This window comes from Phascolarctos cinereus, unplaced genomic scaffold (genome assembly GCF_003287225.1).
Source record: "Phascolarctos cinereus isolate Bilbo 61053 unplaced genomic scaffold, phaCin_HiC Scaffold_4;HRSCAF=312, whole genome shotgun sequence".
In the NCBI taxonomy this organism is placed as follows: domain Eukaryota; kingdom Metazoa; phylum Chordata; class Mammalia; order Diprotodontia; family Phascolarctidae; genus Phascolarctos; species Phascolarctos cinereus.
Genome location: NW_027555847.1, coordinates 66,704,836 through 66,717,138, shown reverse-complemented (window position 1 = coordinate 66,717,138; position 12,303 = coordinate 66,704,836). Strand labels below are relative to the sequence as shown.

The 12,303-nt window shown below is 39.1% G+C and overlaps 1 protein-coding gene across 9 annotated transcripts in view; it reads right to left on the bottom strand.

Annotated features, from left to right (window-relative positions):
* The window catches only part of XYLB (xylulokinase), a 225,140-nt gene that overhangs the window by 136,564 nt on the left and 76,273 nt on the right, over nucleotides 1–12,303 (bottom strand). For all 9 annotated transcript variants that reach the window (XR_013485845.1, XR_013485843.1, XR_013485842.1 and 6 more), the window contains exon 9: nucleotides 7,571–7,689. Coding sequence is in view for 4 of the 9 variants with exons in the window: in XM_078152255.1 (XP_078008381.1) it covers nucleotides 7,571–7,689 (119 nt within the window). In the remaining 5 variants the exon portion in view is untranslated. The remainder of the gene's footprint in view (nucleotides 1–7,570; nucleotides 7,690–12,303) is intronic.

Sequence of the window (12,303 nt, the reverse complement as noted above, 5' to 3'; positions counted from 1 at the left end):
TCTCTTCATTTGATCTAATTTCTGAAGAAGTGTACCTTCTCCATGCCAAGACCAGTCCTTTGTGCCCTGGATCTCATCCTTTTTCATCTTTTCCAAGAGTTTGCTCTTAATAATCATCCTGTCCCCTACCCCCTTTCATCTTCAACTTTTCCTTATCTACTGGCTCCTTCTCTGCTACCCACAAACAAGCCCAAATGTCTCCATGCATTTATGCACAGACATACACATATGTAGGTATGTATGTATGTATGTATGTATGCATGTATATAAAATACCCCCTCTGGGATAACCACCCCCAACTTCACTCACCCTTGACAGCTGGGTTCCCATAAGGTAGATAGGTTCTAGTATACCTCGTGGGTTGCCACTCCTAAAACTATATAGCTCAGAATACCCCACCAATGTACTTTCTATTAACAGTCAATTAACATGACTAGTCTGTCCTAAAATGGCTTAGGAAGAATAGCAGCTACAAAAGTATTTCCCCTCCCCAATAAATCTGGGGCATATTCTTCTACAGATACCAAAAAAAGCATCTGTGGGAAGAATGGGCACAAACTAAGAGCACAATTGTAGCAAAACATATCTGTAGGGAACATATGTGGCCAAGACAACTTATAACTCCAGTATTGCCAGTCCTTGGTGTCTTTCTCTCCTTATAGAGTCCTCTCCATATTCCTGCTCTCAGTTGCTAAGGCTAGCTCTCTCTTGAGTCCAGATCTGGCTCACTTCTCTTTGAATTGATAAATTCGACTTTTCTCAGTCCTCATCCTTCTTGATTATAGTTGCTGACACCATTGAGCACCCACTTGGATACCCTTAGATTCTATCACCCTGCTTGCTCTTTTCTTGTTTTTCTTCATACTGATTTGACTGCCGATTCTCAGGCTTCTATGTTGGATCATCAGCTAATCCTCCTAATTATCACCTCCATCATCACCTCCTAATCATGAGTATTACCCACAGCTTTATCCTAGGTTCGTTTTCTCCTCTTTTTATACCCTATCTCTTGATAATATCATTAGCTCCCATGGATTCAATGATCATCTCTATGTAGATAACTTGAGCATACTTCTATCCAGATCTACTCTTTCTCCCTGGAACTCCAGTCCTAGACCACCCTAAGCTTGATAGATATCTCTGTCTGGGTATCTCATGATCATTTTAAACGATTTTCAAAATGCAGTGAAAGAGTGAAAGACCCGTAGTCAGGAAGACAGAGATTCAAATTATGCTTGTAATACATATTAGCTATATGACATAGATAAGTGACAATCTCCCTGTAGGTGGATTTATTCACATGTAAAATGAAAATGATAATAACCCAGAGTTGTTGTATCACAGGGATTTATCAAATTTGAAAAAATATAAAGTGCTTTATAAGCATTAAAATGCTATGGAAATATTAATTATTGTAACGAATCACTCCTAAACCTCCTCTTCTTTGACACTTTGTCTTCTTTGACATTTTCCTCTCCCTCTACCTTACCCTCTCCATATTCAATCAGTTTCCAGATCTTGTCTCTTGTACCTCCAGAAGATCTCATATATGTCCCTTTCTCTCCACTCATACAGTTGTTAGTTGAGACCTTCATCACCCTGTCTACCATAGTAGCCTTCTACTTGCTTTCTCTGTTACCAGTCTCTCCACTCTCCAAATTGCTCCTCCATGCCCTACCTCATTATTGTTTATGCTCTCTACTATCAGGGGAGAATCAAAAATTGAGTTTTGTGGGGTCCTCAAGTCACAGGGTTCTATCTTCTCCTTCTCTTTTGTCTCCTATATCTCCTACAGTACAAGACTAGGCCCACAGTAAACAATAAATATCCATTGATTTGACTCACCTATCATTCCTGCTTCTATAAGAACAAATATAATGAGAGATAAAAATAATATTTTCTTTCCCTAACTTTGCCTCAGACCCAGAGGAAGTTTAAAAAAAAAAAAGATGAGCTTTTCCTGGTATCTGGAAGGAATATTTTGCTTCACTCAGCAAAACTCAGAATTACATACCAGAATAAGACATATCTTCTGAGGAAATAAATCTTTCCATTTTCAGCTACAAAAAAAAGTTAAAGAAAGATATCCAGGGGCTATATTTCAAAGACAGAGATTCTCCAGAAGATTGTTTTAGCTTCTCCCTCCCTCCTTCCTCCTCCTCATCCAGTCAGGTTGTGAGCATGTTGTGATTAAAAGTGCTTTTTTGAAAAAAAAAATCAATTCATTTATAGTCCTTTAAGCTGCTGTTCTCATTACTAGCTACATACTGAAGGCATGTCTTTTTTAGCTTAAAAGTGACTAAACCCTGCTATAGTGAAAAACATCATTTTCTCCTACTAACAAATAATCACATGAATCCAGGAATTAAATAGCATTTTGTTATTAAAAATGAACATTTTTGTTAGATAAAAAAATGTAATTTTGTGTTAGGATAGATTTTTACACATCTGTCTGACTCATTGTTGTCCATTAAGAATATCTGTTCCACTCAGTATATCTGGCCAAGCATGCAGATGGTCTCTTAATTAATTAATACTTTGGATTATGATGATTTGAGTTAACTTTTCACATTGGTTTTGAATTTCGGTCTCTTTTCATTTGAAACATTGGTTTTAGTTGTTGAGATAGATATGCATTGCTTTTATATTTTTCATTCTACCAAAAATTCCTTTTTAAATATTTTGTTAATACATTTGTTTTTATATCAGTTTTCTTCTAGATCTACCCTTTGTGCACACCTTACCCATCACCTTTCATTGCAACAAGACCAATTTTTTAAAATTACGCAAAGCAACTGATACAATGTTCTACCCCCGTAGTCTATCACTTCACCAATTAAAGGGGAGGGATTTATCCTATTTTTAGAAAAAAAACTTTCATAGGATAGGTGCTTTAGTAACTCATTAGTTAATAGGCAAGGTACTAACCCTTCCCGGGCATCAGTTTCCACATCTACAAAATGAGGGGGCTGCACTAGTTGGACTGTGAGGTCCCCTCTAACTTGATCTACAATCCCATGATCACAACAGTACTGGTAAGTGATCAAAGTTCATCCCAATCAAGGGTCAAACAAGAAAGTTAATGTAATAATCTTGGGAATGCTGGACTGAATCTGATATTTTGTAAAATAATACACAACTTTTTCTCCTCTGCAATCACTGTCCATGCTGATATTCTCTTGCTCTGAATTCTTTAAAGCAGAACTTCTCATGCGTTCCCCAGAGCTCTAGTGATCTACACAATCAGAAAAGGGAATGTTTCTGTAATGAAAGTCCAGTTCTATGTGCAAGGACTTCAACAATGTAAATGGAAAGAAAATCCTTAACAAAACAACCTAGAGAGTGAGATTATAATGACCAAGACTGTCCTCAAAGAAGATACATGAGAAGGCACTTCTCCCTATTCTTTGCAGAGGTTGGGGTCTATGGATGTGGAACACTGCATATTATGCCAGACTTTTTCAATATTTAAGTTAGTATTGCCTCTTCTTTTTTTTTTCTTGGTTAGAAGAGACAGTTCTGGGCAGGGAGAATGACAGAGACATGTTCTGGGAAGTATATGTTATATTTTTAAAAAGATATCAATAAAAATGTTTTAAAAAGAAAATGTTTAATGCTAAAGGCATTTTCCTCTCTGGAGCATTAACCAAGAAATTGTATCTGTCTGAAAGGCAGTCTCCACTTTAATCCTCCTCTGATGTCTCATCAAGGTATAGAGATGACACCGAGTTCTCAAAGGTCGTGCCAGTGGAATAGAAGCTCTGGCAGGTTTTACCAAGCTAGAAGTTATTTTATTAAGGACACATCAACAGATTGGGTCTATTACCCAAGGACCAACTCAGCTAAGTAAAGAGAGGCTCTTCACCAGACAGCTAGCCATGAAGTGATGAATTCTCTGCCTCTGGCGACCTATGAAGTAGATAAAAAATTGAAAATATGGCTTTGGGCCCTGCACAGCCCAATGACAATGGCACAGTGTTGGAAAGGGGGAAAGAAAGCACTAAGAATCACAAAGTTCCTAGATGGCATTTTAAATGTGAAATCTCTGTCCAATGATCAGTGAATTCATACTCTGCTGGAAGACTGAATCATGTCATTATTGACATTCTTCCTATAAATCAACTTTTTTTGGTTATGGACACAGAACAGCCAGGTAAAGCCTATGGCTTCTTCTCACAAAAGTGTTTTTAAATGCATAGAATAAAATACCTAGGATTACAAAGGAAACAAGTTACATTAAAGTACAATTATCTTTTTAAAAGGTTTTTTAAAGTTCATTGACCCCAGGTTAAGAACCTCTGCTACAGATAGATGATGGATGATCTCCAGATACCTAAGAATCCACCCAACCATGGATGACTAGAGGGTCTTTTCATTAAGACACACAGCAGATCAGCCTTTTAATTCACATAGAAACCAAGTGGATTACAAACATATGGTGCAGAGACTATCAGTTCCATGGATGAAGATTGGACCTCACCTGTGGTTTCATTGGCATATGGAACTCCAAAGTCAGGAAACTTTCTCTACCAATTCAGTTGAGCACATTCTCTGCAACTTAAATTCTTAGAAAGTTAACCAGAAGCGCAGGTAGGTGGCACAGTGAATAGAATGTGGGCCCTGGAGTCAGTAGGACCTAAGTGCAAATCTGACCTCAGTCATTTGACACATACTACCTGTGTGACCCTGGGCAAGTCACTTAACCCCAATTGCCTCACCAAAAAAAAGAAAAGAAAAGAAAAAGAAAAAAGAAAGTTACCCACAGCAGAGGCAGCAAACAAGCTGCTCACAATACTCTCAAGTAGCAAACCATATTAAAGTGTAATTGGTAAATATTTAACAAAATAAATAAAAATACAATAAAACATAGGTTACATTACATTTTAAAACTAAATCGGCTTTTGTGTGGCTTGTACAGATCCTTAAGTATGCTTAAGTCGATGCCCTCCCCACCTCCATTTCTTTAGCTTGATATCTGAGGCCAGAGCACTGCAAGGTTGAGTGACCTATCAGGTCACTTGTCTACCAGGTTTAGAGGTGGGACTTCAGCTCAGGTCTCCCTGGGCTTGAAAGTTGGCTCTCTCTCCACCATGCCATGCTACTTCTCTACTACTACGGGATGGGTAGAACATTAAATTCAGGCATCAGTAATATATCTTGGACAGGTATTGCAGAGGAACAATTATGTAGGCCCAGAATTGAATAGGAGAAGGTGAGTGGAATAAATTGCATTTGAAAAACCACATGGTGCCTTCAACAATTCTAAGGTTGTTCTTGACACAAAAGCCTACTTCTTCAACAGCAATATTCTCTCAGTGATATTAATTATGTGGCTGCCAATCATGGCATACCATGATCTCTAAGGAATCTATATCGTGGGTGACCTAAAGAGCAGCAGGGGGAGATAATATGGTAGGTGTAAGGACACTGTAGTATAATAGCAATAATGATTTACACACAAGGTATGATATAAAAGATATCATTAAAGACATGAAGATTAGAAAAAGAGGTAGGCCAGTCAGGTAGCAATACAGAGGAATAATGAACAGTCCAATTGTTATACCTGTGTCCATGAAATACTAAAAGATCTAGCAGGAGTTCTCCAGTGTATCAGGTAGATGCTATTTGGAGAATTTATTGAAAGACATGAACAAGATTTACACAGGATGAAAAGTCATGGGTGAGGGTGAGTCATATTTTGCTCCAATGGAAGGAAGCATCCAAAATATTCAAGAATCCAAGAGTCCAAAGAAGAGGAGGAAGAGGGGGCTTGGGCTGATGAGTCCCAGGGTGGTCTAATTTGACAGGGGAACCAGAGGAAAGGGTACATATGATCCAGAGTCCTTAAGAAAACAACCATTTGTTGATTCTCAACCTCTGGCAGTGGGTTGGGAATGTCCTGCCCATCCCTTCTGAGCTTTTAAACTCTCTTATAATCTGAATAGAGGCCTGATAATCACCCATTAATCCTGAGCATATGTTGGCCCCTACTTCACTATGGTGTAGCTAGAGGAACAAGACAGGCTAAAGATGGGGAGGCATGGAACCCTTGTTACTCAATTCCACACCTTACTGGGAGCTACAGCTATGACTTGGCCACCACTTGGAGTTTTCTTTGTGGGTAGGAAATTTCTGTCTTAGAGTCAGGAAGACTCAGGGTTCAAATCTCACCTCTGAAGTACACTGACTGTGTGACCCTGGACAAGTCATTTACCTTCCCAATATCTCAGGCAGTCCTCTAAGACTTTAAGTTACAGAGTAGGTGATGATATGTATTGGGAGAGAGAGTTTTGTTTTTGTCTTTATTTTTTTTACCAATAAGTTCCCTATACCAATGAAATCAGAGGTCTATTTCCCCTTTAAAAAATTTACTAAATAACAACAAATAATTAAACACATGAAGTCTAATATGACATGATTATAGTTTTCTAGTTGTGTCATGTGTGTATGTTGTGATTCTATTCTGCTAGAGCTCTTCAAGGGCAAGGTCCATGTTCTTCTGTCTCCTCTATTCTGTTCATCTACTGGGCATAGAGAAGGTGCTTAAGAAATAGTTATTTACCACCTGCCCAACATAACAGCATGTTGGATCTGGAGTCAGGAAAATCTGATTTCAGATCCTGCTTCTGATACTTACCATCTGTGACTATGGGCAAAAAACCTTGAGTTAAACATGAGCATGTGACAGTATTTTATTTTTTTGCATGGACAACCTCTTTGAGTAACAACTCTCATTTAAATTCAACAGACAGTTCTCATAAACTACATTCAATGACTCCGTTAGGTGCAAAGAAACCCTCAGGGCATTTAAAGTTCTCTAGATGAGATAAAAGTAAATGCATAAATATCTATAATACAAGGCAGATTGTGATAGACACTGTGAAAGCACAACTTGCCATGGGGAGCAATCACAGGAGAAGGGCATTGGAGAGGAAGAAGGGAAGGACTCAGGGAAAGTTTCACAAAGGAGGTGGCATTTAAGATGGCCCTTAAAGGAAGGTAGGATTTCAACAAAGTTTGAGGGAAGGTACCCCAGCTAGAAGGAACAGCAGGAAACAGACCAAATGAAGCAGTTAGTGTAGGGCACCCTGAAGACCTATTAGGAAAGATAATAAAGTACATGCAGGGAAATAGTAGGAAAGGAAGCTTTAAAAGTAGGTTACAGCCTTTTTTGTGGAGGGTCTTGATGCCAGGAGGAGGAGTTAAAATTTAATTTTATAGGCAATGGGGAGCCATGGAAAGTTTTTGAAGGGAGAATGGCAGGAACTGAACATTTAGAAGACTAATTTGCCAGCAGCTATGGGCAGGACCGGTTTGTCTCAATGTTACCTCCTAGGATTCTAAATATTTTTTCTTAATTACGTAATACTTGAGAAAATACAGTGCTTTAGTTTTCTCCCTAATTTTCTTCATTTCCTATGGAATTCTTCAGAATTTCACTCAGTCATGTACAAGCAATTTAAAGGAAATTCTATTTAATGACATCTATTTAACTAAAACCGTATCTGCATTTACAAACTCTGATAAAAATGGCATCCATAAGTTTTTGATCACTGGGCTGAACACGTACCAGTACTGAACTCGAGGGTACCGCCGGTCCAAGTTTCTCCTCTAACTCCGGTGCGCATGCATCTAGGCAGGGCTGGGACCAGGATTTTTTACGTATGTGGAATAAATTCATCCCAGAACCTAAGAAGTGAAGTTATGACAATATGAAATAATCTCCTTGAAAAGGACATTTTATTAAGCTATGTAAGAGAACAAACAACTGTTATGACCTCTGAGACTAAGCTTATTTTTCACTGAACACACAGAACTGACCTTCAAGAATCTAAAACACATATTTTAACCACAGCCAAACCTAGCACAGGGAATTTGCCCAATTCTCAACGCTACCTCAAGGAATTCCTTCTAACTAACCCAAATCCTTCTCAAAACCACCCCCAGTTAGTGGCATGACTTTCCCCACTCAGACTTGTACAGGAATAGGGACCAGACTTGTGATTTCACTAGTACATCTTAGTAAGGAAACTCTCTTTACCAATGTAGCTTAGCGCCACCTCTGAAACTGAGTCTTAAAGAGTTACCTAGAACACCGATAGGTAACTCAGCAAGGATGTGTTAGAAGCAGGAGTTAAACTTGAATCTTCTTGGTTTCAGGGCCAACTCTATTCACAAAGCCTTACTGACTATTTTTACTCCCTGCATACAAAACCTTTTTATACTCATTTATTTCTATGGTTATATATGACTAAGATACTATCCAATGACAACTCCATTTATTAGGATCTTGTTTAAACTTCTATTAGGAAGGCTAAGATATTCCTTTGAGTAAAGCCAGAAGTACCCAGGAATAAATTCTAATCTTTTTTTAATTTTACAAGTATGTTTGAATTTTTTGGGTTAAATCCAAAACTTAGATTTTTAAAGTTTGTTTGACTTTATGTTTAGCTAGTTTGAATGCCAGCTAGATAAAGAAGTGACCAGCTCACAGATGCTTTGGTTTGTGTGATGCATTCTTTACAAACTGTCCACTGTGAAAGAAGGAGAAACATCGGCAGGCAGGGGATAGTGAAAACGACAGAAGTTTGGACCCTCTGTTTCATGGCATAGGGGCGCTATCCAGACTGGGGACTACGAGGAAAATGAGAGAGATTTAAATGATGCTGATTTATTTGACATTTTATATAAATGTCCTAAAGCAGTATACAAGTTGTATCCAGGGATTTTTTCCCCCTTAGGTAAAAAACTAGCTGATTGTCTCGTTGTTGGTTGCTGAGGGGCTGGGTGCTAGTGAGCAAGGCTGTCTTCTCCACTGTTCTCTTTACCCACATATGTATGTACAGAAGAATCTCCCTTTGGGGGTAGAGTAGTGTAGAGCAGTGACTATGGAGTAGGTCTGCCTGCTGGGAAGGGAAAGAGTGCCGCTAAAAAGCTGGTAACACCCACATTCCAAGTGTGGAAGCCACCGAAGAGGGAGTAGTTCTACTTTCCCTTACACAGTGAAGTCTCACATAGATGGTAAACATCAGAGAAGTGTCTTAAATCCTCTAACTCTAAAGAAATCTCTCTCTACAGGAAGGATTACACAAGCCGTCTTGAGTTAACACTTATAATCAACTCACAATGTTCTTCTCACCCCTCCCTGATTACGCTTTCTTCCTTCACACTCTATAACCCTGGACAACTCACTTAACCCTTCTAAGCTTCAGTTTCCTCATCAGTAAAATAAGGATAATGGAAAAAATAAATGAATGAATGAATGAATGAATGAATAAATAGATAAATAAATAAATAAATGATTTTTTTTAAAAAGGATAATGATGTGGGCAGTACCCACCTCATAGGTTTTTTTGAGGGCCAAATGAGATAATGTTTGTGCAGCTAGTACTATCATTTTTATTCTTCAACTAAAATTCTTTTCTTTTGCAGGAATGTGAAGTAAACCTGATCCATGTTCCCTGCTCTTTGGTTTTCTGCCTTTAGGCTAACAGAGAATCCTCTGTTAATTACCTTCATGTCTCCCAGAGGGCAGAGGAAAGATTATTCATTAATATGCATCTCAAGTAACTAGCATGTGAGAGTGAGACTTCAGGAACTCACTGCCACGTAGCCAACCGGGTCACACAAATATGATTCTCCACTGCCTTAATTTCCAATGCCCTCGATCAACAGCTCTTAGAGCACCTTTCGTTTTTGTGTTTTAATTTCCTGCTGTACTGGAAACTCACTTTGCACCTCTCTGCACCCACACAGCTGCTGAGGATTTTGGTCATTGAAATGTCCCTAAGCAATGCTGGTATTTATGCGAGTGGACAGCTCTCGGCCCATGTCTACAACACGACGCGTGTGCACTCTCAACCTGCCCATGCTATTTTCTCTCTCCCATACCAATAGCTGATTTGTCACAGAATTGTAGGATCTCTGAATTGGAAGGGACATGCATTTTGTCTATCATAGAGATAACTAATTGTTAGCCAGTGTTTATTTAAGATCCTCTAGTGAGAGGATATCCATTTTCTATCAAGGTAATGCATTCCACCTTGGGACAGCTGCAATTGTTGGGAAGATTTTCTTTTCTTTGTGTTTAGCATACATTGTGATTTCCACCCACTGCACTTCGTTCTGGTCACTAGGGCCGAAAAGTTAGTTCAGGGTTTCTCAGCCTGGGGTCTATGGAATTTTAAATAGTACTTCGATTATGGTATTTCAATATAATTGATTTCCTTTGTAATCTTGTGTATTTTATGTATTTAAAATATTGTTCTGAAAAGGAGTCCATAGGCTTTAACCACACTGCCAAAACACACAAAAAGTGCTAAGAGCCCCTGACTCTACTTCCTTTCCCACATGATAGCCCTAATGTTGGCTCTCATGTCTTCCATAAGTGTTCTCTTCTCCAATCTAAAGCTCCTTATTTCTGGTTAAGTGACTTGCTTAAGAACATTTGGTGTCTAAACTGTCAATAGAACCCAGATCTCCTGTCATTCTAGTTCAGCATTCTCTCCACCACACTCGGCTGTCCCCCAAATAATCTGGACAATATTTTGTTGCTCAATGTAAGGGTTCTAACTTATATTTTAAAAAGCAATATGAAAGTAGAGAGGGCTAGTGAAAACTAAGCCATAATTAAGGTCACTTGTCGGGAGAAAGGGCAGTTTTAACTTTTACACCTAAGAGACAGAAAAATGAGATTCTACAATAGGGTTGGAAAGTACTTCTCTCTCTTAACCTTATGGTCCTAGTTGCCCTCTCTCTCTCCATTGCCCTTCAATATGCCAGCGTATTCACCCTGTGTTCAGAGGAGTTGCAAGTATTTGTCAGGACTCTTCCTCTTTCCAATAGCAGATCATGTATTTAGAAAGTCCTTTCTGGTGATTTCTTAGGACTCCCTTCTATTCAACCCAGCACAATAAACACCTAGTAAGCAACCATAACATGCATGGAACTGGAATAAAATGAATGGTAATTGCCCTCAAGGAGCTTGGAAAATTCCCAGAGAATCTCATACTCTTCTTTTAAAAGCAGTGAGGCACAGTAGAAAGAAGCAAGCAGGTAGGAGCTGACACGTGGGTTCTAGCCCTGCCTCTGCCACTAACTGACTTTATTACCTTATCCACACACCTCTCTAGGCTTCAATTTCCTCGTCTGTAAAATGAGAGCATCAGATGATCTCCAAGGGTCCGTCACACTAAGACTGTAATGATGTCTGCAGTTATTTACAAACTGATATTGTGATTTTTTTTTCTTCTTCTAGTACTTTTCCAGGTTGAGAAGTTAACCTCACAGATCTGGTATTTCCAGGGTCATTTTGTTTCCCACAGAATTGGGTCATTTCCTTACTTGTCCCTATGGTGAACAATGACACCACTAAACCAGAATTGGGGTTCTCCTGTCTTAGTTATTATTGGTACTTAAATTAAATCTATTTTTTAACCCCAGCTAGAGCCCTGGGCTCAGTCACCTCCTAGGGTAATGACTTCCCCAGGCTCACTGCTCCCCTGCTTCCAGTGCATTTCTCACACTCAATAAAAGTTAACTGATAATAGTTCACGACGGAGGCATTTCCCCTCACTTGTTTCAAGTTGACTGTTGACAGCACAGATTTCCCTCCCTTCCCCATTCCCACTTTTCTCAAGTTCACATTTCTGGTACTTTGACAAGACTCCTTGTCCCAAGGCCAAGATAGAATGGCAACTAACATTTCAGAAATCATATCAAAGATTGCAGAACCATTGAAATGTCTCTGTTGTGTTTACACAAAACTCTCAAAATTCCTGGGAAACCCAAGAATACTTGGGCAAATAAATCTTTTCACTGCCCTAAGCTTTAGTTTTCTAACCTGTAAAATGGGACAATAATGCCTGTCTCATCTACTTTAGAGGATTGCATAGTGAAGAACCAATGAGATAATGCATGTGAAAACACAATGAATCTTTATAAATGGAGTCACTTATAGAAATTGCTGCTGCTGTTGCTGTCGCTGCAGAGGTGGTTAATATATACTCTCTGGATGTTCCCCACTCCCATTTTCAGCTGTGTATGCCAAAGGAGGGGAAAACTCTCTCAGAAGCTAAGTCATCTTGTCTCTCCCTCAAGAGAGCAGAGGTAGTGAGCACAGCAGCATTTACCCAGATTAGCAGATGATTTACAGACCAAGAGAGAGAGTCAGCCAGCTTTGGGGAAAAGCACAAGGTCCAAGTCAAGAAACAATGGAGCAGCCTATGATCTTGCAACTGGTGATCAGTTCGAAGGTCAAAAGCAGGATTCCAGGAAAGCAAACAGGTCCAGAGGGGTAGGCAG